The following is a 27,483-nucleotide window of genomic DNA, read 5'->3' as shown; positions in this document are numbered from 1 at the left end:
GAAAACATTTAAACGCAACTATGTTCAGAAGTAATTGAGAAAAAAATTTGAATTTTAAAGGGCCTGGTTCACCGTTATCGAAAGAATCTTAATATGCTCTTTTAAATTTCATGTTCTAAGTGACGATGGTAATAATGTTGATAACGATGATTAGGTTAGATATCCCGTGTGAAAACATGCGCATGAAAGATTGTTGCACAACTTGTTCCGGCCAATAACGAGATCTCAGGTCTCAGTCCAGGCTAAATCATTGTCACGACTTATGTTTTTCGTTCACAGATACGTGTAGGCGATATGTTAAATTTACTACTGAAATAAAAGGGTCTGCGCTTCAAAGTCATGTTATTAAGAATCTAACACTACCAGCTAATGTACAGGACTCTTGTAGAGTTCAGTGCGTTATGGAGAGTCAATGCCTGTCAATAAATGTTGGACCTCATATCAAAGGTCGAGTATTATGTGAACTGAGTGATTCTGACCACACGAGTTACCCGTACGATATAAAACCAAGAGAAGGTTTTACCTACATTGGTACTGAGGTAACTAAATTTATCTCGTATGATAACCATCGAATATATTATTACTCCCAAATCGCATCTTCGATAGTTTTCAAGTTGGTTTCAAACTAAATGATGCATGTCTGTAAATGGTCCACCTTTAATCAAATCAAACTTAACGCACGAGAAGTATACAAATGATGATAGAGTGAAAAGACTATCGTCACATTTTTGCCTGCTCAAGATGCCCTGCATGTCTTTCACTCTTCTCAATCAAACCCTTAAGCAATAAATAGATGAACAAGAAGAAAGAGAAAGCCTCATACATCTTTCCACGGTGATCTAACATAACCTTTCCCCCTCCTTTTCCCCTCCCCTTTCAACCCATCCCCCATTCAAACCACTTAGGAGGTTAAATCAACAAATAATTTATTAACTCAGGAGCCAACATCAGTTGAAAGGAAAGTCCTGAATAACTCATCCCAAACACCAAAAAATATTCCTAAGAGAAATAACGACCGTCTTTAGCTTTTTTCTTCCTTTTTTTTTTTTTTTTATCTGATCTTTCCTCAACAGAACCATTGCTTAGATAATCCTTGTTTAAATAATGGTACTTGTTTAAGCGGGTTTTCTGAGAAGAAATACTTATGCGTGTGTCAGAATGGCGATCAAAAAGGAAACTGTGAAAAAATCGATAAACCTGCAACAACCTGCAAAGCATTGTATGATAAAAAAAGGCAAGTACGAGTACATCACTTTCATAATTTTACAGAGTTTAAGTCTGGTTGGGTATGATGGTCAATATCGCCTTGATGATCCCCGATAAGGCTGAGGAGGAAGGGACGAATGTATGAAAAGAAACAAGGCTATAAAATTACGAGCGACCTGGACTATAGGAACGGAAGCAGAACTGGATTTGAGCTTAAGCTTAGCCTCCATATGATCGCCGGGATTATTTCAGTCGTGAGCCTAACGCTAGCTTGGTTAAATAGACACCCTGTTTCCAGGCTATATATGCCATGATTTCTTCTTTGAATACCAAAACTTTGTTAACTTTCCCCACGAGCTCCGCACTATCCCGATGTCCTTTTTCATGACCAAAAACCTACCTTGCGAGGGGAGGGTTGGTCTAAGTCCCAGGTACCAACACCTGCAGTTCAATTGGCCCAAGTGGATAATAGCTCTAAAACATGATAAATAACACAAAGTCACAATCCTATGTTTATTCATAGCATTGTTAACTGTTTCTTTCATCTAGGTTTGATGGCAACAGAGCCTATGAACTGACAATTGAGTCAGTAAAAATTCCTGTTTATTGTCACATGACTGATGATCTTGGGGCATGTGCAGGTGGTGGATGGACACTTGTCGTGAAAATGAACGGGAGTAAGGTACAGGGAATCGCTTCGTCGTTGCTATTTAATTCAAACCAAACTACTGCAACGTACTCTGTTTATCTCTCATTTTTCCATCCTTCCGCAATTTGTTCATAACCGCCAAATTCAATACTGAAATTAAAAAAAAAAAAAAACAAGGATTCGAAAATAACTTCTGCACTCGATAGGTGAAAGCTGGAGGCTAATCTGGGTAGATAGCTAAAGTACTGATTATGGAACTATAACTTTAATGATTGCACAGGGTAAAATAGAGATAAATAATTAATTGAGTTAGCCTAAGACATTCCTCTCCTGATTATTTGTCCAATGAAAGCAACCGGGCAAGTCATTTGAATGACTTGCTCGAGTACTTTCACAGAACAAATCAAAATTTCCTACCATCACAAAATTCCGAGAAAGATGAAATGAACCGTAGTGACAACGTTTCCAGAATACGTTCCTCATATTTTTCCATCTGTTTGTGTGGATGTGTGTTTGGTTTGTTTTTAATTCAATTTTCGTTTAATTCGTAAACAGGGAACTTTCCATTATGATTCCAACCTCTGGACCAATAGAGAACCTTTCAACTCTCATGGTGGAGAGACTGGGTTTGATTATGAGGAGACTAAGTTGCCCACCTACTGGAACACGTCCTTCTCTAAGATCTGTCTCGGAATGAAAATCGGCCAACAAATCAACTTTATTGTTATCAACAAGCAAGCAGATTCTCTCTACTCACTGATCGCTGATGGAAGATACCGCGCCACCTCACTGGGTCGTAACACGTGGAGGTCATTGATTGGTTCTGAGGCTTCACTACAGAGTGGCTGTAACAAAGAAGGGTTCAATGCTGCTTGTACCTTGGCAAAACATTCCCAAGCAAGGATCGGTATTATTGGAAACAATCAAAACAACTGTGCGTCTTGTGACTCAAGGATAGGATTTGGGACTGCAGGAAAGCCAAATAACAATATTTCATGCGGGAACAGGGCGCCAGAAAATGCTGATAATGGTGAGAAACTCATCAACACATATGGATATATCTTCGTTCAGTAAGAGACAAACAGTATTTCCAAAGAATACTAACCTAAATTGCAGCCATCATTATCAATGTAAATAGATGAACAGATTTTATAATACGAACCGCCGTTAACTATTTGATATGGAATTTCTACATCCATTTTCAAATCTAGTTAAAAACTGTGTATATATATATATATATATATATATATATATATATATATATATACATATCTGAGTGAATTTACAAAAACATACCTCGCCAATAAAAAATACAATCTCAAAGCTCAAAGTTAATATCCAAGAAAACACCTTTCAAACTTGAAAATTTCCCCAACTCTCCCCCACCCCCAGTCAAAATGATCTAGTGCCCTAGAAGGGATGCCACAAAGGAAAGGTTTGACTCTGAATTTATGAACAAGGTCCAAAACAGGTAGCCACTGGCAACCCACCTTTTGATAGGTTGGTGGCTGGGCTGCATGCGGGCACTAGTCTTTACGTTAAGCCCCTGCAGTTTCTTCAGCCAACCTGGCTTGAGGGCGGGCTTCACCCACTGCCTGAGCTCTGGCAGGGCACGAACCTGAGTGTCAATCTTGTGACATAGTGGGCATGGTTTTGGAAATCCAAAAAGATATATTTTTTGAACCTGAAATAACAATTAAAATGCCAAGAACTGCCTGATTCTTGGAAATTTAAAGAAGGCTCGCTCACTTTTTGCCGATCTGATGACCCCGTGCACTGGCAAAGCACAGACTATTGAATTCCTCCTCTATGCAACATATTTCCCTGCTCAAAATTTTCCTGTTGTTGATTGTGTTTCCGTCGAGAGAGAAAGCCCTGAAATTTATGTGAACTCTTAACAAGTTATCCGAGTACACATTGCCTGTATGAGGAACTATAATCACTTCGTAACATACACAACAGTACGTGACCAAAACATCTTGAGATTGCGAAATTTTACAACCACGTGCTCTGCTTTTGTTAATTACCATGGGGAAAACCTGTATGTCTCAAAATAGAAGAACTCAGAGCGCAAACTCACAGCGTACCCTAGCCCCTTAAGTGAAGTCGATATATCATTGTGCGTATGTCATCGCCTTCGAAGCTATCGCGTTGCCTCTCTTTCAATTCTGACGGTCATCGTTCTCCAAGGAGCACAAGACGGGTGCATTCTCCTGATAATTCATTATGTTTTCTTGAATAATACGTGAAGGAAAATTTGTAAAGGAGAAAAAAGGGGCGGGAAAGGTCGATGAAGTTTTTACCCCACGCGAATATCTAAAAACCACCATCTCCTGTTAGAAAATTGAAGTATGAATTATACCTCAGTTAAAGATTATCGTTAATATCCCCGAGTGAATGTCATTGAAGTTCATGGAAATTTTTTAATTGATAACACATGAACGCAATCACTTTTACTTTCTTTTAGTTAGTATGAACACTTAGTAAAATATCAGCGACAACTTAGCTCATTTCTTTAACTCTTTTGTTTTACTCGATGCTTTCTCCAATTACTGAGTTAACAACGGAAAAACAGAGCGCTAATTAACGTAGCCTGTCGAACTGTTTTCGCTGATTTGAAAGATATATTCCATGTTTATGGCTGTTGCCAAAAACAAAAGAAGGAGAAAAAGAAAGAAAAAGTATATTTTGAGTATTTTTGTTATTATTCGTAAACTTTTGACAAACTTAGGTTAACGACATTGCTTTTTTTCAGGGTTAATGTATTCAACTGAGACATTTTAATCTAAACTGTCAACTGGTAGAAAACGCATTAGGATTAGAGCAATAATAACTCCTTATTTAAAAAAAAGAGAATGATATTTTCACTACAGCGCAAAAAAAATAATGCAGAAAGTGCTGCTTTTTTTTTTTTTGTTCCTTTCTTTTTTTGTTTTTGTTTTTTTGGATGGTTCCTAATTAATTCAATTCAAAGATCTCTAAATTAAGGGCGCTAATTGGCTATAACAACAACTAATTGACTCCTTCAGAACTCGCCACTATTACGCTCTTAAAAGTATCACAAGACTGCCGCCAAATTAGAGCCTTCTGGACTGCTGAAAGCAATATCATTATACCTCGAGTTGAAAGCTTCATTCTGATTTACCATGTTTTCTAGGCTTATCGCTTGCATTTTATCCGCTTATTTAGCTACGATGGCTCAGGCGATCTGCTCTCAAGGTTAGTCCAATTAAATTCGTGTTTAACAATACTATTTTGAATATGACTACAGTGCTTTTTGAATACGCCAATATCGTTTTAAACAATGATTCAAGCCTTTATTCCTAAATTATTTCTGGCAACTTTTTCGCTTGGCATACCTATTGCGATTATACTTTAAGTTTTTTTGTTGTTTATTCATTTCCTTCTGAAATGGAAAGCAGGCGCAGTACTTGATTACCGGCGATGGCAGGCTTCCTCTGAATGCACAGCGTTCAAATATGTTCCATCCATCATTAAAAAAAAAAAAAAAGAATCCTCCCCCGAAAAAATGACAACAGCAACATCAAAGCAAAACATTTGCTTTGATATGCTGTAAAAACTACCCAGATCAAGAGGAACAGCGAAGTTGACATTTATCAAACGAAGTTAAGAATTTGGATGGCCTAATCTGAAACAACCTCAAAGCTAAAAGTATCACAAATGGTTAAATTCCTTTTGTTTGGCTATTTACATGAGCTCATGACCTCTGTGGTAACTAAATTTCTTTTCCTCTTTAGGATCAAACCTTAAGCTTCTGAATGGAGATGAAATCTGTTACACATCGAAGCATATCCGGAAACGTAGCTTCATGAAAGACACCCTCAAGTATTTAGATATCCCTCCCGTTGAGGCAATCACCGTACATGATGACTTCGATTGCCACTCGAAATGTCTGGAAAATTCAAAGTGCCATTCTATTAACGTAGCTGCTTCTAAAGCGGCTGATGGAAAGCTTTGGTGTGAGTTGCTGTCTTCGGATAAGTACAAAAACTTTACCATGTACCATGTTAACCAAACCTCCAATCATTATTTTCGGAAGGTTAGTGACTTTGTGATAAGCTCGTGATATGTAGGGGTTTTTAAGGACAACAACTTCTCTATTTAACTAAAGGTGAAACGTTGCTGTGAAATATTGGGGGAAAATATTAAAAGTATACAAATACAAATACAAAAATCTTCCCCGCTCCCTCCACCCAGATAAAAAGGCCCTTTAATTGGAAAATCTGTATGAAATTATGATTCACTTTAGGCTATGAGGAAGAAGGAATTGTGACGCTGTGAAAATTATTTAGTGACTTGTAAAACAAAAGGACACAGAGAGAAATAAAGCGATATTTAGGATCCTAGTTTTGGGCATATATTGATGGAATGTGTCAGTTGCTTTTTTTTAAATGCACTCATAAACGACATTTGTCTTTGTGATTCGTCTTTGCAGTCACCCTGTTCCTCCTTCCCCTGTAAAAATGATGCTACCTGCGTCCCAAATTATGACGACGACACGTTCCACTGCATCTGCAAGAAAGGGTTCAGCTCTAAATTGTGTAGAACCGGTACATATCGAAGAAGCTTTGCTTTTTTTTGTTGTTTGCTTTGTCGTTGTTACTTCTCGTTCAACATGGAATTTAGATGTGGGACCTACGTTTATCGAAAGAACCATTTTATTCTATGGGTTATTAGTCTGGGATACATCTTATTTTACGATCTTAAGCGCATATTTGATTACGGAATTCTTTTATGTGATCTGGCTTCAGCAAAACCGAATCATATTCAAATGATCTTGGTCGTCCATTTGTGCGATGGTTTTTGATTACTTTAGAGCTTTTCCATGAATAAAATTTACCTTTTGCATTGTTAGTTTTTTTTTTCTACTTGCTTGCTTCTTTACCGAGAATTATGGTGTGTTTCTTTGTTTTCCTTTTTTTTCCTTAACTGGTTTTTATTATGTTTTGTCTTTTGTATTTTTGTCGTTTGTGCCACTTTGTAGCTTGTCCTTGTGGAGCTATCGAATTATCTTCATTTAAATATTCCGACTGTCAATAACAGCAACACAAGAATTGCTGCATATTAAAAAGCGTCTCGACTTACTGAGCTAACATTTGAACTTTAAAATGTCTTTTTTTACAGTTGTTGCCAGCTCTTGCAAAGAAGCGTACGATTTACACAAGTGAGTACCACAATAATGCTTAAACAGTTCCAGACTCAAAGAACACAAATAACAATTAAACATGGTCTGATCAGAAGACCTTAACGAGTCAGTCTGATGTTCTCATAAAGCTGCTGTGTCTTTGCAAATGCGGAAAATTAGCTGGAAAAAATTGGAAATTAAAATAATTAAAATAAATAAAATAAAATATGATAAATTAAATCCATCTATGCATGAACATGTACAATATTTTAAAAATTCAAGGTAAAACACAATAATATGAGCTGTAGTTTATTTAACGAATAAATAAGCCTTGACTGTGCTCTGTTCTGTTGGAAAGCTCGCAGGAAGCGGCTAAAGCACAAACGAAGTGTAGGGAGAAACACGAGACGTAGTCAAACGTTTCTCCCCATTTCTTAAGCTGGAATTTTAACAGTTATTCTTATTTGGCTATAATTTTCATCATTCCTGTTTTGTTCTGTTTTGTTTTTGAACGCGAAACTTTATATACCATACGGGTGTTAGCTGTGTTTGATTTTATTAATGTTCGTAAGCTTGCAATATAACCGAGCGTGAAAACCTTAAAAACTCGGATTGTTTATTTCGTTTTCTCTTTAAGAATTTTTGTCTCTGCTCACGTTATGATAACGTAAACTACGGCGCTTGCCATGTTTACAAACCTTTATTTGATTCTCCTGTTGCTATTTTCCTGCTCGCTTGTTCCGGAATTTAATTTTTAGATGACGTAAAAAACCTTGAGAGTCAAGTCCGGGAAATCGTGAGACATGGTACAATTTGGCAGATGGTGTGACAGCTTTAGCTCAGCTCCGATACTCTGATATAGCACGCTCTTTCAACCAATGAGAGCGCGCGTTATATCCGAATTTTATTATAAAATCTCTTGACAGTATGCATGCGTGAAATGCAAAATTAAGCAGTTTCATCTTGATCCTTTGTTTTTTGTTTCCATAGTTTTACACAAGATGTGGCGGCACACGCTTGGAAATTTTGACCTCAAATTGGGCCAAACTCTTTCGGCCGCGCAGGGTCTGGGCCCATGTACACAAACAAATCAAAATGGCGTCCCAAAGTGAGCCTGACCAAGAAGAACTTTTTAATGGGATCAAAGGAGCATTAAAGCGGCAGAAATCGAAATTCGAACGCCAGATTTCAAATGTTCACAAGTTGAAAGATCTAGATGAGACATTTAACGCACTAGAGAAACTGGCCGAAGCTGTTGTGAAAGGAAAATATGGTCCCCTTCGCTATCGACACGAGCATGAAATCAGTCATGTATATCCAATGTTGGAACGAACAATGATAAGAGCTAAGAATGGAATTAATACACGCCTTACTCCACGGATGAGTAAAATCCATCCTTGGGTGATCTGTTTCGATGTTCCGATGCCGCAGGAAGTGTTCAGTCTATTAAACAAAGGGATCGTAAATCGCACAAGAAACCCGGTTCAGTGACAATAACATTCACAAATATGAGAAGACTGTGTGCTTTGTTCAATAAATTTGAGGACTGCGAAGCATTTACAAAGGAGCTAGGAGCTGGAAAAGGGGTGGTAAAACTTATTGTTGACGACAGGAAGAATGGAATTATGAGATACAAGTTTAAAGAGGAAATTTTACAATTTAATTTCCATTACGGGTACTGGAATGCATTTGGCATCATTCAGCATTGAAACAGGAGCAGTTTGTTTTTCCAGTATTGATTGGATGCAGTGGTACATTCTTAAATTGTAATCGAGTCGAGACAACAACATATATGTAATAGATGTTATATTTATGATTTTATACACTTCTAACACAATTGTGGGTACATTAATTGTCTTATATGTTATTGTTGCAATGCCCTCAGTGGAATTAAAATATAGAAAAGGGGAACAGTCTCTGGCAGACCCCTAACAATAAAAATTATTCTCTTAAGGAAACTATTAAGCAGATTTACTAACAACACTGTACATTTAGAATATTCGTTACATTTAGAATATTTTTGACATTTATTATAGTTATAATTACATTTATATTCTTAATTAATTTAAATTTAAATCTGTATTTGTAATTGTATTGTGTTTAGCTGAAAAACCCTTTCTAGGGAGCATCAATAAAAGTATGTAGTTGTGTGTGTGTGTGTGTGTGTGTGTGTGTGTGTGTGTGTGTGTGTGTGTGTGTGTGTGTGTGTGTGTGTGTGTGTGTGTGTGTGTGTGTGTGTGTGTGTGTGTGTGTGTGTGTGTGTGTGTGTGTGTGTGTGTGTGTGTGTGTGTGTGTGTGTGTGTGTGTGTGTGTGTGTGTGTGTGTGTGTGTGTGTGTGTGTGTGTGTGTGTGTGTGTGTGTGTGTGTGTGTGTGTGTGTGTGTGTGTGTGTGTGTGTGTGTGTGTGTGTGTGTGTGTGTGTGTGTGTGTGTGTGTGTGTGTGTGTGTGTGTGTGTGTGTGTGTGTGTGTGTGTGTGTGTGTGTGTGTGTGTGTGTGTGTGTGTGTGTGTGTGTGTGTGTGTGTGTGTGTGTGTGTGTGTGTGTGTGTGTGTGTGTGTGTGTGTGTGTGTGTGTGTGTGTGTGTGTGTGTGTGTGTGTGTGTGTGTGTGTGTGTGTGTGTGTGTGTGTGTGTGTGTGTGTGTGTGTGTGTGTGTGTGTGTGTGTGTGTGTGTGTGTGTGTGTGTGTGTGTGTGTGTGTGTGTGTGTGTGTGTGTGTGTGTGTGTGTGTGTGTGTGTGTGTGTGTGTGTGTGTGTGTGTGTGTGTGTGTGTGTGTGTGTGTGTGTGTGTGTGTGTGTGTGTGTGTGTGTGTGTGTGTGTGTGTGTGTGTGTGTGTGTGTGTGTGTGTGTGTGTGTGTGTGTGTGTGTGTGTGTGTGTGTGTGTGTGTGTGTGTGTGTGTGTGTGTGTGTGTGTGTGTGTGTGTGTGTGTGTGTGTGTGTGTGTGTGTGTGTGTGTGTGTGTGTGTGTGTGTGTGTGTGTGTGTGTGTGTGTGTGTGTGTGTGTGTGTGTGTATTAAAATAAAATTTCTTTCCCGGTTATTAAAATAGGTTCACGCTCTCAGAATTTGTTATTATTATGAAAATAATTGAGGTAGCCGGAGAGTGTCTGACACATGATCCCAATTCTGTTATTTCTTTGGTACAATGTTTTGACTCCGATTTATAGTTAGTCGGAGACACGGTGGCCTAGTGGTTAGCGCGCTGGACTCCGGATCCAGAGGTCCGGGTTCGAGCCCTGGCCAGGTCATTGTGTTGTGTTCTTGGGCAAGACACTTTACTCCATAGTGCTTCTCTCCACCCAGGAGTATAAATGGGTACCAGCAAACTGTCAGGGAAACCTGACAATAGTTGCTTCATGCTACGGAAACTGGGATAAGCTCTGGCAGTCATGGGCCACTAGGCTTGTAAGACTAAGCCACGACCAAGTTAAGACAAGTACTTCAAACACTCTCTAGTAGGCTTTCCCTCCGCAACAGACTTCTTGATCTCATCCATGAATTTATGACCACAAAAGAAACATTTGTCGTCGTGTTCACCTTTGGAAAACCCACAGGAGCAAAAGTGTTGTGCATCTGTGGTAATGCGATTGGGGATGAGGCTGTCTCTTGATTGATGATATGTCAAGAGAGATGGCTGGCGGAGAGGGAGCCAAAGTTTACTGATGTAATCATGCCTGAATACCTGATTCCAGCGGTCTTTATAAAGGCTGTTTCTTGCATAGCTGGCAATTTGAACATGCTTGGCTTCCCTCCCTTGCATGGTGTTCACTCCTAATCCAGTTTCATATTTCTCAAATACCCACTGGGTGTGAACTGGGACCAAATGTCCAATGCTCCAAACTGTCCCTGATACAGTGCCTGTGAAGAGTGTGACTGCTGTGAAGTAATCCCGAGCTAAGACCTTGAGTTCATCAATGGCTGGCTGAGTAATGTGGTACATTGAAAAAATGGAGGCACAATCTCTGAGCTTCATTGCAATGAAAACAATGAACAAAAGTTTCATAAGCAATTTGGGATCATCTGAATCCCCCCTGATGGCATTCACAAGGTACATAAACCCATGCAAAATAAGTCTTGAGTCCTTTCCAGTCAGTCTGTAAGAAAAGTCTTTGTCCTTAGACCTATCTTCCAGCATCCACTTTCCTAGCTGCTTTTTCAAACGTCCAGCTTTTACATCACACTCTAGTGCCTTCATGTACCTTGACATTGCACATGCTGGGGATAGGTCTGATAGGCTGGAGATCTTCTGTGGGAGGTTACTTGAAGAAATTGCTAGGTTTAATAGCATTGTGTGTAAATGCTGTACCCCATTGTTTTTAAGGTGAAGGGGCTCTACAACCTCTTTATCACACAACTTTCCAATCAGTGGCTGAAATTCCTGCCTTGATTTATTACTGGCAATAAATTTGGTGATTTTTGTTCTTTTTGTTGAGGCTGCAAGGCTGGAGGGAAGCTTTGCCTTAAAACTTTCTACCTGTTTGGCAATGTTTAATCTATCTTTGTATGGCCATGGTTTCCACTTGCAATCATTCATTAGCCCAAATTTTCCATTCAGTGTAACACAGTCCTCTTTTGATACATTTGCAAAGCTGGAAAAATAAGTGGCAGCATTGTTAAGTTCCCCATTAAGGAAAGCCAGAAATTTCATGTCTGAGGGAACCAGTTCAAAAGTGAAGGTTACTTGCTTCTCTGACACTGTATATGTTTTCTTCTCAATTGCTTCAATCTTGGAGGTTAATTGCAGAGTAAATTGCTCTACACATGGGTGGTCTTCTTTGCAGTTGGCACCAAATAAAAGAAAATTGTCATTTGGGCTAGCCACTCTTGGCCCAACATTTAAGAAACTCACCAACCAGGACATTGACTCATCCCACTTCCCAAAGGGTGCTCCATCCCCCCCAATTGCCACTTTAAAGGATCCTTCTTTGTGACCAAACCAATTAAGTTTGTCATTGTCCTTTCTAAATTCATTTGTTTCAAAGTAAAATTGACTAAGCATAATTAGCATTGTCTCTAAGTCTCTGTAGACCCCATCAACTCGTTGATCCCTGGGTAAGGTAGTGCACAGTGTTTCTCTCACTGACAAGGTCTCTCCAACATTGATTTCTTCAATTTTGTGCATGAGAGCACTGTAAGCAAGTGGCCTTGGAATGGGAACTCCAAAGCCAAATTTGATTCTCTCCCTTGAAAGATAACTTTTCATGGTTCTTTTCCCAGTATGTCTCATAACCATTGCTGATCTCCCCTGCTGGTATTTTACTTTTCCAATGATCCCCCCTGCATACAGTAGAGATAAGGAACGGATGAAATTTTCATTGCTTTCCTCGTACTCCTTCGCTTGAGCATTTATTTTCATCGCAGCTGCCCTTTTAAGCTTTTTAGAAGAATCGAAATATTTAGAAATATCAGCCATTTTGCCATATTTGAGAACAGTGGAAAACATTCCATCAAGAGCACGAGTTCTATCTTCCACGGAACCTCCGTTCACCTCTGAAGCAGCAATCAGGGTCTCTAATTGCCTTCTGTGGGCACTTCGTCTCGGTAAATTTAATTTACCCTCTCCAGTGAGTTCAGTTGGGCTTTTTTTCCTACTTGTAGAAGTGTTTTGCAAGATTTCAAATGCTGTCGCACGGCTTTGAGATGGCGGGGTCACCTCAAGCTCAAGCTGATCCACACATTCTCGTATTTTCTCGCCATTTTTTTGTAGGCGCTCTAACTTTTTTCTCAGAGCAGAGAGCTCTTTACTCTTTGACAGATACTCTTTTCGAAGGGTAGCCCTTTCTCTAGCTAGTTCAGCTACAGGGAATCGTTTCTTCTGCGAAAATGCAAGCGATCTCCGAGGGGTTCTTCTCTTCTTACTTCCCATTGCCCGATCGCCACGGTCATGGGCCACAGGCTATTTCCTTTCAATTAAAATTGAGTATTTTTGTTACAAATTTTTACACATATAAAAGCAAAATTATGACCGCTCAACTCGAAATTATAAACGATCAATATCTCTTCTGTGGTTCTACCGTTTCCTTTTTGAGCAAAACGAGTGCTTTAACATTATTTACCTCCGTTTTTGAAGTCGACTGAAGACTTATATTTGTAACTGCGATCGTTCTTTGGAGCCCTGTGTTCACTACGAATGCAAAAATCAAGAAATATGGACAAAGTCGATGAATCAGATATCAAACTAAAGCTTGAAAGGAATAGATTTTATTTTTTAGCGCCAAACGTTTGTTTTCATTACAAGTCTCCCGCAAACAGGCAAAATAGATGACTCCCCGGGTCCCTCTGAGTCGCCATGAAAATGGCCGAGCGAAATTTGGCCTTAAAAGGACTGGAATCTAGTGGACATTTCCTTGGCCCAATTTGAGGTCAAAATTTCCAAGCGTGGCAAGAATAAAACTTCTAACAGGAAACTTTATGGTTCAGTGTCACAAAGAACTTTCTGGATGTGGTGGTGGAGGATGGACACCAGTTATGAAGATTGATGGCAGTAAGGTGTGATTTACATTTTCTTCTTGAGAAACATTGATTTGCACTTTAATTCATATTCACTTGATTAATACATTACTTCCTAATCGTTTAACTTTTAAATATATGTTTTGTAATTTCAAAAATAAGCCTCATTTTTCATCTCTGGTCAATCTGCGATCTTTCGGTATTTATCGTCTGGGATGGGACAGGACAGGGGATCACACTGTTTTCTGGGGAAACGGAAAGGGATAAGTCGTCCCTTACAGAGTATAAGGGAGAAGGGGGGGGGGGGGGCTTTAGAGAATTGACATCTAATTAACTGACAGTGTGAGGGGAGGAGGGATCATAAAAATAATGCGAGGTCAATATGGCTGGATATTGGCTGAGCTTTTTTTTGTTTTTTTTTTTTTACGTTTTTATGGACCGAGAGGAAGTAGTAAACCCAAGGAAGTCGTTTAGTTTTCTTTGTCACCTTTTGAGATTTTCCAAAAATTATGAACTTTATGTGTCCGCTCCAAAGCGGGCAATCCCGCTCGGGTAGCCAATCAGAACACGGTACTCACTTCTATTGCCCACTGGCTCTGCCAGCAATATAATAAATAGCCATATTGGGAAATCAGATTAATTTTATCATAAATCGACAAAATTCCTCCCAGCCCACACAGGTGATAAATAATGACCTTCCCAAATCAGCTTATCAAAATCTAATTTTCTTGAATACATGCTTGAATTGTTTGCAACTACATAAAATATCATCCATTTCGACCCAGACCACTTTTCATTACGATTCAAACTACTGGAAGAACAAAATAGATTACAACCGTCATGCTGAAAAGACCGGATTTGACGATCAGGAAACCAAGCTTCCTACCTACTGGAACAGCTCTTTTGACAAAATCTGCCCCGGTATGAGAATTGGCGAGCAGCACAGGTTCATTCTTATCAACAAGCAAGCTGAATCACTTTACTCACTGATTGCCGATGGGGAGTACCGTGCTACCTCCTTAGGTCGAGATACTTGGAAGTCGCTGGTTGGTCCTGAAGCATCATTGCAAAATTTGTGCAACAAAGAAGGATTCAATGCTGCAGAACACAGAGGAACGTCCATATATGCTCATATAAGAATAGGTGTGATATCAAATGAACTTAACAACTGTGCAGGATGCGACTCCAGGCTTGGATTTGGCGGAGGAGGACAACACGATGACTCCAACACGTGTGGAAACGAAGCTTATTATTTAGCAGATAACGGGAACAAAAAAATCAAAGCAATGGGATACATATTTGTGCAGTAGTATTTGGAAGGAACGATATAAAGTTTCCTGTCACAAGTACAACTTTCTATTGTCATTTTTTGTGTCTTACGTACAATCTTCGTAGTTGTTGTCGGCGCTATCATTATCGCTAGTATACTTTTTTTTCTCTCTTAATTATATTCCCAATGTAAAAGAACTGTAACAAAAAGAACAACCGCCCTCACTATTTTATTTTTCAACTGATGCGCTGGAGACCAAGATACCCACCTGTTAGGTCAAATCTTTCGTGAAAATTCTCGCGGCATGGAGATCTACGAAAACGTTACTTGCAATGTCATAAAACAACGCGCCAACTGTACTCACTGACTTCTGATGAGCAATGTTACATTATCCCACTTAGAGGCATCACTTGGAAATAGTTTGCTTGTTCACAAGTCTGTTAACTATCTTACCGTAGCAAAGGACTAAAAAAAAGAAGTTCACATATCGAGGGCTTCTAGAATCAGGTTAAGTAGAAGAGGAATCGCATCTATTTTATTTCATTATTTATTTTGTTTGTTTGCTTATTTTTCATTTTTTAATTATAATATATAAGTACAAATGAAAAGAATTCACAAACAGCAATGCAATATAATATAACTAAAAATTTAACTTGTGGCGAGGAAACCTGTAGGAAAACCAAGAGGCGTATATGAGCTACAGAATCCTCATATTTTGCAAAAGTAAGGTATTAGTTATATGGCGTGATTTAGGCACAAAATATTTTCGGTTGAAAAGGAAATTAAAAAGGACACACACTTAAAACAACCACAACAATAGCAGGCACTCAAAGAAACATGACCAACTAGCTTGAGAAAAGTAAGAAAAAGAAAGGGAATGAGAGTAATGTTCGCAATTTAGACTTAAACAGAGAAAGTGTGCCGACATTTTGGATATATATTTAGAGAATTGAAAAAGTTAAGTCTTTGGAAACACTGGTGGTGTTGCACTTAGCTGGGATTCAGATAATGGCGTCAGAAACAAAAACGCCATAGGTTACATTTTTCTTCCAATAAAAAGAGACTGTCTGCAGCTACCATTATGCACATAGCTGACCTCCCGACGTACCCGCCAACTCATTGAGGATTTTGTTTAACCCTTTAACTCGCAGAAGTAATTAACATGAAACTTCTCCCTATAATATCCGTAAATTTTTCAGCAAACAATGAGAATATTCAAACTTATTGGTTAGAAGCTTCTATCTTGATTTAGCACCAAGTTTTCATAACTTATTTACAGAGAAATGTGAGAATCAAAAATCTGATCTCGGGAATAAAAGGGTTAAAAGAATTTTGACTGTAATTATAAAATTTAGTTAACTTTTGATCAGCTTTCTCATACAAGAGAATATAAACTGATCTGTTTCCTCTTGTAATAATATACATGGAAAAATTACTTAGTTCTGATTGGTTAAGATAAATGCAGTTTTCAGGTAATTCAGTGCAGAAGAGAGTTAATTCAGTGCAGAAGAGGATTAATTCAGTGCAAAGAAAGAAACAAATCAGACATTCTGATTGGTCAATAATCAAAGAAACTCACAGGTAGCCAATCAAATGCGAGTCTTGGATGTCGCAACAAAATTTGAAAATTTGAAAAAATTTGCGAGCGAAACAATGGCCGGTGTTTTAAGTGGGTTTTCTTTCGCCACCGTAGCTGAAAAACAGCTTAAACAACGAAAACACTGTAAAAAGCACTGCTTTTTAGTTGTCGGTTTGGAAACAGTGGTGTTTAGAGAAGGGAACTGCCGAGGAAATCGAAAATTACGAGCCGACCCAGCTTAACACTTTGCTCGAGCGATCACACGCCGAAATTAAAAACAAACATGGTTAAACCTCGGAAACGACGATTCCATTTCATCGAAAGTGATTCGGACACAGACTGAACAATTCCTTGAACTGTTTAGCCGGACTTTGAACTTTTTTGCACCTTAAAGATGTGAAGATATCATTGCATAATATATTATTGTTTTGATCGTTCGCAGTTGTTTTGACCGAACGCAAGGTTTAAATAAATTATTTTTGCACTTGACGCGCGCGCTTTGCTTATGTTTAATTATGATAAGCCATCTCGTATTTTTCCATGTATATTATTAACACGTAATCACATGATTTTTCTCCCTACGGGCTCGTGCAATTTTGTTAGTCTTTAAAAAAATTTACTCGTGCTTATTTATTCCAAATTGCACTCGAAATCATGTGATTACCTATACAAATTTACCTTTGGGACTTTGGATATTAGTTGTTTAGACACTCGATTTGAGTATTTGCCAGAGGGTGTGGTTGGTGCAAAATTTTTGGCAAGTTTTTCGCATTCTAGACAACCTTTGTGGACACTGGAGGCAGTTATTAACTTGTTTATCGATGAGATTTGTTTCGGGAAACCAAACCAAACCTTACCTGTATTTATAATAGCCCGATAATTGAAATCTACTTATAACCGTTAGAAGTTCTGAAAAATTTGCTTATATATCATCGAGAATTTTGTAAGAAAATTTCTTAACAATAACTTCACCTCCGATTCTTCTCAGAGTGCTGCTCGTAGGAAAAATTGTTTGTGTTTTAAATTACCGTACATCGGTCCTTTTTCCGTCGAAACGCAACCCAAAATTAAGAAATTAGTTAGCACACCCAGTTTTAACATTAAGAGTTGGTTTGGGATCAAGGATCCTATCCCTGCGGGTTTACGATCGCGAGTTATTTATAAGTTTTCATGAGCAGGCTGTAGTGCCTGTTATGTTGGTGAAACCAATAGACACGTCGCCACTTGCATCCCCGAACATCTCTCCTGTGACAAACATTCCCACATTCTTAAGCACTTGAGAGGTTCTGGACTCTGCTCCCACAAGCTTCCAATTGAAAATTGCCATGAAGCCAGGCACATCTTTTGGGAGAAGCCGTCTTTAAATTCGCAGCTCGAACATCTTAATTTACCCTTTCATACTAATTAGTCTCCCTTCTTAGCTTAAATAGTTTGACTCTTTTTTGTTGTTAATTTATTCTTGTTGACATCTCAGTTTGTTACACTATCTATTGCATAATTTCATTTTATTTCTCGTTATACAGCTGACGATGTATTAAGTATGTCAAAAAACGAACTTCAAAGGCATCATGTGGTTCATCAGTTATATCATAAATGTTTTGAGTTATGGACGCTTTCGACGAGCACTGTCTTTTTTCTTTTTATTTCTTTTTTCAAAGAATATCATTCACTTCCTGAAGAGTATCGCTGTTGGAGGATGTGCTCCATTTTAGCAATAACGGAGATTTTTAATGAATTGCAATGAATGGAATTCTCTTGAGGCCATTGTTCAAACCGATGACCTCCCTTATTCCACAATTTAAATCAAGACGACATTTACGCAAATGAAACTTCAGGTTTATATTATATTAGCAATAGCGAAGAAAAGATAGGCCTCCTCGCAGGCATAACTTTCGACATATTTACGATCACTGCCTACCTGCGCTGTAACACCTTAATATCAAACGAAACTAATAGGAATCTCAACACTGTTCGGAAATTGCACGTTGGATGGCTATGATGCGATATTCCCATCAAACAATTAGAATTGGCCAATTTTCATCAAGGCAAATGGTTAATTGAGACTTGGGGTTGTTGGATGTGCTACCGACAATAAAATTTACCTGATCTTTCTAAGGCTGTGAAATTGTGAAATAATCCTATGATCCTCTTCCTCTCTTTTCATTGGTAGCTAATAAAAATTCACTTCTCTATAGTTCCCCCTTTATAAATTGTTGATCCCCCCTAAAATCCTCCCCCCCCTCCCCAGCTTCTAATCACTGATCTCTTAGTATTTTTTTTTATTCCATCTATAAACCCTTTAACTCTTAGAAATGTTTAACATGTAACTTCTCCCTCATCCAGCAAAAAAGTAAGGAGAATACTCAAACTTATCATTTAAAGTTTGTTATCTTGATCTAACGCCAAATTCTCCTGACTTTCTACCAAAAAATGTGTACCAGCTGGAGGGGAGAAAAAACAATCAGATCTTGGGAGCCAAATTTTGAGCATTGCTAAATAATCTTGATGCGGAAATAATGCTCCGGAAAGTTTTGAAACTAGCCGGGATCATACTAAAATTAACAAGAATGGCATGCAGTAACATCTTTCAAGTACCGAAATGAATTGATGTGCGACCGGAATATTACGTCCAATCATCTCCGTCACCATCTGTCAGTAAAACACTAAGGAGTGGAAGATTATCTGTTGGATAAATAAGTTTGTTTTCATATTTTCTAAAAGATTTTAAGTTCACACTATTTGGTTTATCTTTTTATCTTTAGTGAACATTTTTTGCTAGTCGTGTTTTGCGTAATTTGAACGGAAACTAGTTCTTAACTCTCTCTTTTACTTTCCTAGCTTTGATTACTCGCTGAAATTGACTGCCGAATTTGCGTTTTAGATATGTTCATAATGTTGGCTCACAGTATTATCCCGGTGTATGATTACGTTGACATCCTGGTTTGTTTCGGCTCATCTCGTTTCATACTCGTGTTATTTGGTTCATTTTCGTTTGTAATGAGAAGCACGATACATGAACTCGGATTATCTGTCATGATCAAGTCTTTTTTTTTTTTTATCGTAATTCTCATTCTTCTATTCAATATCCATATATCCAGGTAATTCCATAAGGGAACAACATAGCGATAATAAATAAATAAACGGTAAAGCTTGAGTCTTATTCAGCCAAGTGATTTATAGGTTTATAGATATCGACCTCTCCTTCGAACACCAACAGCTAACTCAGTGCTTGTGACCCAAAGAACATTCTGGTGGTGTGAGACCTATGCTTTATGCCATAGTGGACGTGTTAACGGACAAAAATGTATCCCATGACTGCTATGTTTTTTTCGCCATTATCTGGTGAATACTGAGCTACATTTCCACATCTGTTGGAACTGAGACGAGATCCATATATGCCAAATCCAATTCTCGAGTCGCACGTACTACAGTCATTTTGTTCATTACTTATGATACCGATTCTTGCCTTGGAACTAAAACCATCCGAACTGACCACATTGAACCCCTCCATGTTGCATTCTCTCTGCAAGGAGGCCTCTGAACCAATTAGAGCCTTCCACGTGTTACGACCCAGTGAAGTGGCGCGGTGTTGCCCGTCAGCGATCAGTGAAAATAGGGAGCTTGCCTCCTGTTCTACGGCAATGAACCTGATTTGTTGGTCGACTTTCATACCGAGGCAGATCTTTGTGAAGGATGTGTTCCAGTAGGTCATTAGCTTGGTTTCTCGTGAGTCGAACCCTGTCTGCCCTTCAACAGGATTGTATTCCAGTTGATTGGTCCAATACTCAGAGTCATAACGGAAGGTTTCCTGTGTGCATATGAATCGAAATGATATTACACACGAGATCTATTTTTAAAGTAATCTGGTGAAATAATTTTTCATAGCAAAAGTTATGAAGTAGTGGCCGTTCGTTTTACCCGCGAGCATGTATGTGTGCCGTAAAGCTGGACAAAATATTGGACACAACACATTCTAAAAAATCGTTAAAAATGGCGCCTTCTGTTTTAAAAGTAATTCGATTATTATTGTTCCTCTACTAACTACTGTGACACTAATCACACTAGGACCAACCAATGAAAGATTGATTGTAACTGAGAAGCAAACTCACAGCAAGTCATTTGCTTTACTGTGGAGCTGTGAGGAAATCATCGTCGTTATTTTTGATTACCTTTCTGCCGTCAATCTTCATCACAAGCATCCAAGCACCTTGTCCGCATGCTCCAAGACTACAGTGAGGGCTTGTACTGACTCTGAGGATTTTAAATTGAACAGAATACTTAAATTGAGCTTTATCTCAATGTATTATTATCATTATTTTAATGGTGCGTTCATTTTCTATGTAAAATAAACGCTGTCCTAAATAACAGTAACAGTGCAACTCACGAGGTCGTCTGGTAAAGGTCTTGGCAGGACATTTCTAGAAAAAACAAAACAAAGCAAAAAAAAAAAAGCAAAATTAAGTTAAAGGTGAGATTTAAACAGAAGAATGAGATTTGCATTCGAAATTCGCTTGTTTCTTAAGTACGCCTTCACATCTTGAAGAAGGAGTTTTTTCTTTTGTTTTCTTTCTGTTGATTTTGGCACAACACAATTCAGTCGCAAAATCTACTTACCATCACAATCGGTACCATCCCCAGAATATCCAAGCTTACAGGTGCAACTGTAGGACCCCTCACTATTACTGCACAAAGCATTGACACTACATTTGTCTGTTCCTAAAGCACACTCGTCTAAATCTGGAAAACACATCAAAGTTGTCTTACTTTTTCCTCTAAAGGTTCTTTCCTTGCGATTGTCTATCTTTTCACCTATTTATTTATGTTTGAAAATTACAATTTTTCCTCATTGGGCGCTATTGCGCAAAGGGATTAATTGTCACACACCACGTGACATACCTTTGTGTATTCATGATTCCCATGATTCGCTTCCCTTTTTGTCACTGTTCAATCCACTTTTATCATTCTAGGAAATGAACTTCTCTCATGGCAAAAAACAGACAGTGTTATCGTTGTGTTGTTGGCGGGGAGAATTAAGGCCAATAAATTTAGTTTGTTTGGCTTAGAAAACCAAACTGCCTTTAAAAAGCATTGGTTAAGTACGTTCATTCTCGCTAACATGAATTTTTTTTAGGTAGTACTTACCGACTCCACACTCATGACCAGTAAAACCAATGACGCACAGACATCGGTAACCTCTTTCTGTAAAACCGGTTTGACAGGTTGCGTTGTTCTTGCAAGGGTTACTTGTACATGCGCTCTAGATTGAAAAAATAAAAAAATCAAGCAAGTAATGGTCTATAATTTAGCGAGGTGGAGAAAATCAGGCTATGAAATTTGAAGAAAAAAACAGCAAAAAAACAAATAAAATCTTGATTAAGCGATAAATATTAATGTGGAAACAATAGAAATAAAACTATTTACAATACTATTAAAACTATTTACGATAGAAATAAACCTATTTACAATTACAAATAGAGTCATCTGTAAATAAAAACGTTGAAAGAAAAGGGCAATTCAGAGATACTAAACAGTCTGAAGGACTGATTCAATTTTTTAAAGCATTTATGAAGGTCTTAAAAAAATCAGATGACGCTTACTTAAAACCTGGACCCTTGGTAACGCCAGGGCCTAAGTTCAAACCTACCGATGTGCTACCTAAATCACTAAGAAGTTCTTCATATGAAAAATCGCCAAATAACACTCCATATACTCTTTCCAATTTCTCAGCCGATCGCTACCCTTAAGCGTTTTAACTGTGGAACAATAAATGACATTTATTTCTTTAATCATACGAAAGCGTATTTCACATACACTCTAAAACTGTGGCCTATTGAGGAAATTTCCTGTGTTATAAACTTCTTTATCGAATTTTAAGATATCGTTAACAGTAGCTCCAAACATCTCTGGCGTGTTGCTGTCTGGAATGATGGGTTTTTCGCAGCGAAATAGATTTTTCGAAATTATAATTATCGCCTGGCATTTTGAATGATTTATTCTTATATCATTTTCTAAAGTATCATTTGTGCACGTGTGACGAGTCAGAGTTCCCTGAATTGAATAATTTTTTTTTCTTTTTTTGAAATAGTTACTCTACTAATAAAGCCATTTCTGGTTGGAAAATCAAACAACTTCGCTTACCCGTGCTCCATGGTAGACATAACTAGCATTTTCAACAAGGTCCTCTTTCTGTCCTTCATGAGTTGAATTATTCAGTTCGCAACTGCTTCCCTCATTTTCATTCCATATCTTAAAATTATAACTCACACAATTGGGTTCCAAATAGCAAAGTACTTCACAATGGTCTATTGTCTTGTCGACGTGTACTCCGATCACGTGATTCGTAAGACGTTTTCCTGGTAAAGCTAGCTCCGCCTTGAACTCCAACTGACGACATTCTCCTCAAGAAAAACAGTTATTACCAGTGAAAGCATATTTCTTCAACCTCCGCCAAAAATCATTAAAAGTTTGAGGTTCTTTATTTATCTATTGATGTTTTGGTATTTTATTTCCCACGAAAGAAGAAACTTTTACGCCCAGTAACTGTGCGTCACCGTTCACTTTATATGATAAAAATATGTGAACTAGCCCTCACACACATTTTAAGGATCTCTAATACAGTTATGAATGTAAATTAAAAACAGTTTTCCTGTGGTACGTCAAAACTCTCTGAACTTAAAATATTGACAAAATAATGATAATGATGATTACAATCATGATGATAGTAATAATTATAGCAAGATATTAATAGTTATAGTAAAAAGTGTAATGACTAATAATGGTAATAGGACTGAGTGGAGTCCAGTTCAGTCTGTAAACATGCGAGTGATAGACAAAATCGGACGACGGCGAAGCGGGAGTCCGATTTTTTAATCACGAGTATGATAACTTGCAGAATTGGACGACACGAAGTCCTGTTACGAATAAATCAAAACTTCGAAAAAATTCAAGAAAGAAACCAGACATCTGCTATACGCAACGTATCAAAAAAAAAAGGACAACAGCGCGTGCAAATGACGCCTACAGTCCATTTATACAGGCATGACGTGTTATTACACTGTCCGATTACAAGCATGAAGCGTTCACTGTCCTATTAATAATTAATAGTAATGAGACCTAGTGCAGTCCAGCTCGGTATGCAAACATACGAGTGATTAAGAAAATTGGACGATCGCGAAGCAGGAGTGCGATTTGTTAATTACGAGTGTGATTACGGATCGAATTGGACGACACGAAGTCCTGTTATTAATTAATTGAAAAACAGTTAACTCGGCGAAATGCGAGACAACAGCGCGCGCACATGATGCGTTCTGTCCACTTACACAGGCATGCGCGTACACTTTCCTATTATATTGGTGCTCAAGTCAGGCTGGTGATAACCAATCACGTTCAAGAATGTTGTTTTGATTAGTACCCAAATCGGGCTGGTGCTAACCAATCGCTTTCGAGAATTTTGCTATGGCTTTGATAATAACCATTATTGAGATAATGGTGATGATGGGAATAATTAAAAAAACCCGCAAAATCCTGGGTTGTGTTATCAGCTATCATGTGTCCGAGTATTAAAATAAGAAAAAACCTTACTCTCACAGGAAGATAGTACATGGTCCGTGCAGTATGTGCGTACGAATCAGAGAAATACTATAAACAAATTGTTCATGAGCATTAACCTCTACATTCTATGTAATCCAAGATTTTTCATTCATTACCTAGCTGGACTTTGGCTTTCCTGTCTTATATTTCAAGTTATCGTTAATTTTGCAGCTGGTGGGTGCGTTTAACAGTGGCTGGTAGATCTGAATGAGTAACTGAACTATTCTTTACAATAAATTCGCACTTTTGTATATTGCCTAGTGGAAAATGTAAGGAATAGTGTCTAACATTTGGGAGAGCGAATAACACAAATCGAAATTACTTTATCAGAAACACTCTTACCTGAAGAACAAACGATTACCTGCTGAATCACACAGAGGACAAGAGAAATGTAACGCACGATAAAATTAGCCACGTTAGCCGACTGATAATGCTTTGAGACAAGATTTGCGGTTGCTATGCTTAACATTTCAAATTGTACACTTTTCCGATACGTTTGGTGAACAATTTTTTGAAATATGTTTCCTTACTTCGTCGTTAATAGTCGGCGTCAATAAATGGATTCTGCCTTTGTTACCTGTCGAGGCAAATAATTCCCTATGAACCAAATCGTCTCGGTGTGAATTCAGTAACTTAATTAACTAAGGTAATTTTTTTCAAACAAAAACATTACAGTCTAAAACTCAAATTTATCAATTGCTTATCAACTCATATCGGCCTGTCCTTTATTTTTCCAGCGGCATAGCTAATCTAGACCTTGTTGGCAATTTACTGTTCGCAGCATTTGGCTATTTATTACAAAAAGTCTCGTATGAATTATATGCGTGCAAAATAAATCTACATTTGGCTAGGACAATAGGGTAGTAAGGTTGAGGCTCAGCTGGGTATAAAGCCATAACCGTTTGGGTGACTGCATCAGATTTAATTAGCTTCTGTAACAGCCTTTGGGCAAAATTCATAACTCAATTACTTTTTCCCCCTCTTTTTGTCGGTACTTTGAAATTTTTCAGGACGTTGCCTCCCAAAACGGTTTTTATTCAAAATGCAATATTTTCATGTCGTATAGTCATTGTTTTTGGAATTAAATCACTCTCATGATCATCAACGTCACATATTTGGTTTCCCTCAGCAATACAGAAATGATTCCAATGTGTTAGCTTTCTTTTCTTTTATTTGTTTCTTTTCTCACTAAATGCTTACTGCTAACCATTTTTTTCACTTCACTTACATAGTTTGCTACTACCTGAAAAAAAGTCTCTCTTCGAATCCTTAAAAACTTTATTGCGTTCAATCTTGTTTTTTAATTTATTATAAATTTTACAATGATTCATATTTGAAACACTACTTGTCCTGTCTTTTTCTACGAAACAAGGAATTAAGGCCATTGAAGCTTTGATAATAATTTTGCTCTGCTATTTTTGTCTGTTTTTGTAGTCTTTCTTGTTTCCTGTTTAATTACCACTTGTTCTTAAACCTCTAAATTACGTCGGACGTACTAAGCGGACTCTCCTTTTCTCGCGTGTTGACATATTTTCCTCAATGTCAATTTAATGAAATATCAATTTCTGTTTGGAAAGGTCAATGGTTCCTCTTACTCGAGTTCCATGGCAGACAGACATTCCTCCAGGTCCTCTGTGTGCCCATCGAGGGTTGAATTATTCAATTCGCATCTGTTTCCACCAATTGCATTTGATGTTTTCAAATTATAACTTGCGCAATTAGGTACCCTGAAGCAAAGCCCTTTGCAAAAACCTGCCCTGTATTTTCATGAACCTGCATCGCGTGTGAAGAATGATCATTAACTCATGTTAATTCTGCAAAAATACGTTAGAACATGATTGAAAAAACTAATCTTTAAACTTATGTTGATTGAGATCTGAGATTTCGAAATATTATACTGCTCCTGTTTCATGGGTTGGTCTGAGTTCATGATTTTCAGCAATAAACAGTTTTCTTTTTTTTATTTTGATACAACCATGCAATGATTGGTTGGCTGAATGAATAACCTTTAACTAGCTAAGTAAACTTCAGGCATAATTCATAACTTGAGGGTTGTGTTTTCATTTCGACGGTAATTTGAATTTGAAAATTAAAAAAAATTTTGAACATCTGAATCAGAAAGTTTTTGCAAGAACAAAAAACGGCTAGCCTCTTAGTACACTTAAGAGAGTGTCTCTGTAAGAGCGGTCCGGTCGATTCTGCTTGAGACACGGATTTCGCTCATTTCTTGTGTATTGTAAGACATTTATGTACCTATACTAAAACCACAATCTGTTTGATCGGATCTCTTTATCTTTCAGAGTTTTACAGAAATTAAATTTCACTCGAGCGAAGGCTTGTCGTGACACTTTTCAAGACTTTAATTTATGACAACTTTGAAGGACAATTTACAAAAAACTACGGAACTTAGCAAAAAATAAATACCAAAGCCATGTATATTAACTCTATCTTATCCATCGAGGCGACTTTCGTGAACATCACGTTTCAATCAAGGAAACAGGAAGACTTGAATGACACCTTATCCGTTCGCTTAAGTCACACATGCCAAAACCGATCAAATTCAATGCAAATTTTTGAAAAAGTGAGGCGCTCTTAACTGATCCAACTAACATAGCTAGGAAGTAGGTGCTATAGAAAAGGTAACTACAGAAAAAAACTTTGCGGCTCGACCTTTACGAAAACTTAATAACTCCGTGAACTTACCTAATTTTCGGCAATTTCCAAGTTTAGCCGCCATTTTGAGGGACTTGTCAATATGTAGCGTAGCAGATATAAATCAAGCAGGTAGATCTAAAACCGTCAGAAATACATACGAAAGCAATTCAAATGAACTTTACTTTCAATTCAAGCGGCAAAATTTGAAACTGTTCGTTGAACTTACCATTCCTACATCCCCGTGCGACCAATTCTTCCAACAATTCAAACACTACAACTAGTGTTCGAATTCCCCTAGTCGATTCCACCGTAAGAAATAACCTGTGCCACTCAAGCTTCGACTCGAATGTGAAGTACGAATCAAATAACATAACTGCTTCATCTTGGAGGCAATATCACGCTGGTATTTTGATTTTCTGATCGACAAGAACGGTAATCAGGTAGCGATCGCCATGTTTGCCTCATAAACGTGACCGCTGACCAGCCGCTGAGTGAAAATGGTATAGCGCGGGGTGGGGTGGGGGGTGGGCGGCGGAGTTATTGCCATAAGATATTCGAATACATACTTAAAAAGCTTCAGGACTCCCAACCTAAACAGTGGAGGCATGCTTCGTGGTACAGACAATTTTTATTTTATCTCATAACTTTCTCCTTTACATTAGAACTGGTATTAATTAATAGAGTTATCAATATATATTTTTAACCGGGGTACCATATGACCTTTTTTGCTCGTCATCAGTGGTATAAAATAAGGTGTCTTCTCCACCAGAACCTTTTGTCAATGCCCCATTGCACGGAATGAACACTATATTTAGAATGTTTGTTCTAAGTTGTTTTTGCAGTTCCCAAGAATGTATGCAAAATGATAGAGATTTGATTCATTCAGCTGACACGTTTTTTTTAAGTTATAGCGCGTGCAGGTTTTTTCTATCAAAAGTCGCG

General features: G+C 37.9%; 3 protein-coding genes and 1 pseudogene across 4 annotated transcripts; 2 read left to right on the top strand and 2 right to left on the bottom strand.

Annotated features, from left to right (window-relative positions):
* The first annotated feature begins 754 nt into the window (after positions 1-754).
* Positions 755-3,103, top strand: LOC149042458 (putative skeletal organic matrix protein 5). Its single transcript, XM_089213338.1, has 2 exons — positions 755-1,888; positions 2,411-3,103. Exons 1-2 carry the CDS (start codon positions 1,820-1,822, stop codon positions 2,927-2,929), a joined length of 588 nt encoding a protein of 195 aa, XP_089069464.1. The 5' UTR covers positions 755-1,819; the 3' UTR covers positions 2,930-3,103.
* A 6,788-nt stretch (positions 3,104-9,891) lies between these two features.
* Positions 9,892-13,359, bottom strand: LOC149042457 (uncharacterized). The gene is made up of 2 exons (XM_089213311.1): positions 13,054-13,359; positions 9,892-12,900 (listed from the first exon to the last, which is right to left on the bottom strand). The coding sequence occupies exon 2, from the start codon at positions 12,861-12,863 to the stop codon at positions 10,425-10,427; it is 2,439 nt and encodes an 812-aa protein (XP_089069437.1). The 5' UTR covers positions 12,864-12,900; positions 13,054-13,359; the 3' UTR covers positions 9,892-10,424.
* A 49-nt stretch (positions 13,360-13,408) lies between these two features.
* LOC113671296 (putative skeletal organic matrix protein 5 pseudogene) lies at positions 13,409-14,757 on the top strand (annotated as a pseudogene).
* A 3,801-nt stretch (positions 14,758-18,558) lies between these two features.
* On the bottom strand, positions 18,559-27,016 carry LOC113671299 (uncharacterized). Of its 2 annotated transcripts, XM_089213320.1 has the most exons (9): positions 26,768-27,016; positions 26,590-26,676; positions 24,229-25,659; positions 22,435-22,691; positions 21,439-21,553; positions 20,911-21,033; positions 20,681-20,714; positions 20,466-20,547; positions 18,559-20,104 (listed from the first exon to the last, which is right to left on the bottom strand). In XM_089213320.1, exons 3-9 carry the CDS (start codon positions 24,353-24,355, stop codon positions 19,586-19,588), a joined length of 1,257 nt encoding a protein of 418 aa, XP_089069446.1. In that variant the 5' UTR covers positions 24,356-25,659; positions 26,590-26,676; positions 26,768-27,016; the 3' UTR covers positions 18,559-19,585. The 2 variants fall into 2 exon arrangements, with proteins under 2 accessions (XP_089069446.1, XP_089069447.1); XM_089213321.1 differs by having other exon boundaries at positions 26,590-27,005.
* Between the last annotated feature and the right edge of the window lie 467 nt (positions 27,017-27,483).

The sequence above is a fragment of the Pocillopora damicornis genome, chromosome 7, assembly GCF_964200805.1.
Source record: "Pocillopora damicornis chromosome 7, jaPocDami1.2, whole genome shotgun sequence".
NCBI lineage: Eukaryota > Metazoa > Cnidaria > Anthozoa > Scleractinia > Pocilloporidae > Pocillopora > Pocillopora damicornis.
Note: the sequence above shows the minus strand (reverse complement) of the source record. Positions and strands in the feature narration are given on the sequence as shown.